The sequence below is a fragment of the Cottoperca gobio genome, chromosome 19, assembly GCF_900634415.1.
Source record: "Cottoperca gobio chromosome 19, fCotGob3.1, whole genome shotgun sequence".
NCBI lineage: Eukaryota > Metazoa > Chordata > Actinopteri > Perciformes > Bovichtidae > Cottoperca > Cottoperca gobio.
In genome coordinates, this window is record NC_041373.1 from 77,118 (window position 1) to 82,067 (window position 4,950).

General features: G+C 38.9%; 1 protein-coding gene across 1 annotated transcript; it reads right to left on the reverse strand.

The window, feature by feature from the left end:
* Nucleotides 1-891: 891 nt before the first annotated feature.
* On the reverse strand, nt 892-4,726 carry chrm3b (cholinergic receptor, muscarinic 3b). The gene is made up of 4 exons (XM_029456666.1): nt 4,623-4,726; nt 3,145-3,440; nt 1,944-2,677; nt 892-1,842 (listed from the first exon to the last, which is right to left on the reverse strand). Exons 1-4 carry the CDS (start codon nt 4,671-4,673, stop codon nt 1,322-1,324), a joined length of 1,602 nt encoding a protein of 533 aa, XP_029312526.1. The 5' UTR covers nt 4,674-4,726; the 3' UTR covers nt 892-1,321.
* Between the last annotated feature and the right edge of the window lie 224 nt (nt 4,727-4,950).

Consider the following 4,950-nt stretch of genomic DNA (forward strand, 5'->3'; position numbering starts at 1 on the left):
ACAATACATTGCTGTGAGCAGATTCATTCAAACACTACAATACTGAATAACAAGACTTAACCAAAGTATCAACAGTAATCTACTACGTCCTCGTTGGTGCTTTCTGTACTTGAACAATTATATTCTATTACTGATTGTGTTTATTCTATTTCAGTAAGTAAGTTCAGTAAGTGTCCAAACTACAGCCCCTGAGCAGAGTACTGCAAGACAGATTTGAAGTATTGATAAACTAAATGATGGTGGTGATACTGCATAAGTGTGTATTAAGAGTATTTTTTGATAGTTTCTTTGGTAGACCTAACTAAATCAAATGCAATCTAAAAACCAAAAGGAATGCACCACATTTATACAAGTGATGGTTGTGTAAATATTAGAAACACCTCTTAAAACACAACACAATTCAACAGAAGCACAAACTACAGCCTCCAAAATGACCATAAAGATGAATGAACACATCTCTAAAACAGCTTCAATAAAATAGCTACATGTACCAAATAATTAGGCAGCTGACTACACATCACAGCTGACATCCAGGTTATCATTTATAGCAAATCCTACTTCAAATCTTTAAAATGAAAAAGCCACAATGAAATAAAGTGACATACTCCTGTTCCATTGTGCTGGTGACATCAGTGTTAACAAAAGCTGAGATGCTTTTGTTGGACAAATAATCCTTCAATGCTTTTAAACCCTTCAGGAAGTTCACTAGACCAAATTATAATTACATTATTCTATTATTAAAGACAATATTTCAATACATCTCTGCTCAGATGTTTACGTAAAAAGGTAGTCGCTTCACAAGGCTGCCTTTATTCAATATACCTCGAAAACAATACAAAATGTTAAAACAAAAAACATATTGAAAACTTTGCTGTTTTGTTGAGCCTCATTAGCATTTGGTTTATTTTCTGTGGGCAGGAATCTTTTTAGTAAATTACATTTTAATCTTTTCATTGGATTCTGATAGTACGAAAAGCAACGTAATTATGAAAATCCAACTTTAGTTTCTGAGCGACGGCTTCATTGACCAAAACGCTGGTCAATGTGAAAAGATTAGCTATTATCTAAATTAGCGAAATTATTAGCAATTATGCTCTGGGACCATGAATTCCATGAGTTCCAAATATGGACAGACTATCAGACCAGCCTTTGGTCCACTGCTAGCTTAGCAAAACTTCCTGTAGAATTTGTTTTGCTAAGCAAAATTCTGTTCAGCAGGTATTCCCTGAAATAGAAGGCTTGTATGCTGCAAACCAATTCTGAATCTTGATCAGGAAATACATCTTTAAACACAAGTCTATAAATACTTTGCCAATGTATTCTATATTGGGTCTTTTTTCTTGAAAGCCACGGCTTTTCTCTGATGAAAGTTAGGTTTGTTTTTCTTTTGATTCCACTGGCACATCAAAATATCCCTGAAAGTTGTGCGGAAGGTCTTGTTACACAGGGCGTAGCACATGGGATTGATTGTGCTATTAACGTAACACAACCAGTAGCCCAGTGCCCAAAGAGTTTCTGGAATACAGTCCTGACAGAAGGTGTTGACCAACACCATGATATTGTATGGTAACCACGTTGTGATGAAGACGAAGAGGATGGCACTGAGAGTCCGTGCTGCTTTCTTCTCATTTGCCTTTTTTTCATTCTTGCGCTTGTTGATCTCTGTCTTGGCCTTGGAGGCGAAGCGTTTGGCCATCGCCGCATCTTTCATTGTGATGGCTGCGGGTGATTGGTCGGCAGGTGATGAAGTGACAGCGTTTGATTGTGACCCTTTTTGACTTTTGTTGGACGATGATGATTGTTTGTCTTTGTTGTTTTTCACCTTTTTAGATTTCTTACCATCTAGACAGATAGACAGATAAATAAGACATTATGTATATTATTGTTATATACTGTATAGATATACCATACAAACAGGATCACTTAGTAGGTTTATATCCCACCTGTTGGAGGCTTTGATGGGTCTGCACCTTCAGCTTCATCCTCTGAACCTGACTGGTCCCCAGAGCCACCAACTTCATTGTTGTTAAGGCTTTCACTGCTGCTCTGCTCTGCTTCACCCACTGTAGTTGTCGTAGTGTTGACAGACCCCTTGGATGCATGGCGACCTGACAGTAGTGATGAAAACTGGAAACAGAATGCGCTACACCTCCCTCTGCTTCCCGTTCCTCCTGCTATGCTGGCATTGTCCTTGTTGTTCTTCTCTAAAGCCAGCTGATTTAGTTCATAGCTGCTGCAGCTTTGAGAGCTCCTTTGGCGTAGCATGGCTGATGAATCTTTCTGGCTGTTAGTTGCACCTTCTCCACCAGTTCTTCCACTCCCACTCCCTTGATTCTGGGCCTGGCTTGGTTTGTTGCCTGACCCAGCCTTAAGACCTTGCATATCTTTAACACGCTTCTCTGTCTCCTGATATATCTTCCAGAACAGGAATGCCATAATAGTTACTGGCAAGTAGAACGCAGCGATGGCCGTGCAAAATGTAATGATGGGCTCGGACAGGAACTGGATGTAGCACTCATTGGGTTGGACTGTCCGCTCACCCACAATGTACTGCCAGAACAGGATGGCTGGGGCCCAGAGAATGAAAGAGACTGACCAGGCTAATCCAATCATGGTCATGGCTCGCTTGGTTGTACGTTTGGCCCGGTATGTCAAAGGTCTAGTAACAGAGAAATACCTAAAAGACCACAGAAAGAAAGAAGGCAACTGTACACAAACAGGGTAACTGTAACTGTAATGTGCAATACTGTCTACCACATTGTCTCTCTTGATAGTACCAGTAAGGGTCACCAGCATTGGAAATTAAAAAATTTATACACAAGGGAATTTAAATATGTCCTTTTTCCTATGGCTCTCGAAATTATGCCATCACAAAACCACACGTAAAAATGCTTTTTATAATTTGGTTGCTCTGATCTATTCGACATTAGAACAATGTGCACTCATCAGAAAATAGACCACTACTAAGCAATCAAAATAACCCCTTCTTACAAACTAACCCTCTAGCAGATTACAGCATTCACAGGTGTGCTGTTTAATTAAAAAATATCATCATATAGCTTTGGGTAGTAAAAATAATATATAATGGTGGATCTGAGCTTTTATGGTTTATCAACCAAAATATAATAAGTTATGTTCTTTTACCTGTCAAAGCTGATAACAAGCAGGTTCATGACTGAGGCGTTACTGGCCACATAGTCTATTGCAAGCCACAAGTCACAGATCACTGGCCCCAGAGCCCACTGGCCCATGATGATGTAGGTCGTATACAGGTTCATTGACAGTGTGCCAATAGTCAGATCAGCAAATGCTAGGCTAAGCAGGTAGTAGTTGTTTACTGTCTTCAGTGCCTTATTGATCTTGAATGACACCATCACTAGGATGTTGCCAACAACAGTGAGAAATGAAAGTGATCCAGTGAGGAAGACAATTATGATGACCTGAAAATGAAGATGTAAGAAGAGAAGAGAACCAAAGAGGGTGGTTAAGTGCATTACAAAGTGTAAGGACCCGCAATCCCAAAACACAATCCTTGTTTACTGTTTATGTTCTGAAACTTAAGTGGCAACAGTGTCATCTTCACAACTTCAAAACTGAACTGAGAAAACATTTTGACGTTAGGGGGCTATGAATTATCCTTAACAATAGGGAAAATGAAGCCGGAAATGCTATGGAGCAGCCAACCCTATTATGCATAAGCAAATTGTTGCAGACCTCTGATAACAATAGGTTAACACCCACAGCAGCATTTTTGACACATTTCAAAAAGAGTCATGAGTTTATTTTCAGCTGTGGGCATTTCTGAAGTCAAGTATTACAACTTCAGCAGTCATAATTAAAACCATGTGAGAGCACAACAGCCGCTGCTGTACTTGTCATAATGTATATTGCCAATGACCTGAACAATTGGTAACATGCTGCTGCATAATAATTTTTAGAGCTATCCTTTTAGGTTTAGATGAATGATACATAGATGATGATAGATTAATACATTTTTCATAATTTTTACATGTGAACTCGAGTGCTGTTGAAGTAACTATTGGTGTCCCACAAGATTCTATTCTGGGTCATCCTGTATTCACCATTTATATAAATAAAAGAAAGTCATTTCTGCCACTCACACAACATTTTTAAGCGGTTTAATATGCAATAGATACATCCCCTAATCTGGCTATTGCAAATCTTCAGGCAGCCTTTAATGACAAGTCTCATAGCTTTCCATAGATGCTAAATATATCTTGGAGCATCAATTATAAGGTTGAAATGAACCATAACTTGGAGCAGCTAGTTGAATGAGCACAGCTGAATTGTTGTCTGGTGGTTAGAATTCCTCGCTACTGAAGCCATGGACTTTACACAATGAGGCCACAACACTGTTCTGCCTGCTCTGTTCTGGAGTGCTCTCAACCTGCAAGTTTCATGTCTGCACATTTAGGTATCAAAAACTGTAGTAAGCAATATGAGATAGCAATAATTCAAATCTATACATTTCTAAACTTTAATGTCCATCTGTTGATGTCTTATTCTAGATTACAGTGTCACTAAAGCGAGACCTTAAACTCCTGCAATGAGAAAACAGTTAAAAGTAGAACTGTTGGGTTTTTAGTAAAATAACACATTACCTGCCAGATTGTATGTCCTCCTAACGGATCAAAATCCTCTGCTGGCAGCATTAATGTCCTGTTAGCTGGTGAATCAGTGAAGTTTCTTCCTTGTTGTGAGACATGACTGACATTATGTTGCTTCCAACCACCAACACTGTCAGATAAAATGGCCAACCCCTGATAAAAACCACCTAAGGATGTGGAGAAACATATTTTATTTTTAAAGCCACGATCAAACATCACAGATTGTTTCTCTTATAGAATTTGTAGAAGGCTGCATTCACATTTTATCAGAGATTTGGGGTCTATAATTACTGTCCCCGAGAATCCAAAGGAATTGCACGTA

Coding starts and splice junctions, on each gene's coding strand:
- chrm3b (XM_029456666.1), bottom strand. CDS start 4,673: ATGCTGCCAGCAGAGGATTTTGATCCGTTAGGAGGACATACAATCTGG. Junction 2,678..3,144: donor CTTGTTATCAGCTTTGACAG/GTAAAAGAACAT, acceptor GTGGTCTTTTAG/GTATTTCTCTGTTACTAGAC. Junction 1,843..1,943: donor CCCATCAAAGCCTCCAACAG/GTGGGATATAAA, acceptor CTATCTGTCTAG/ATGGTAAGAAATCTAAAAAG.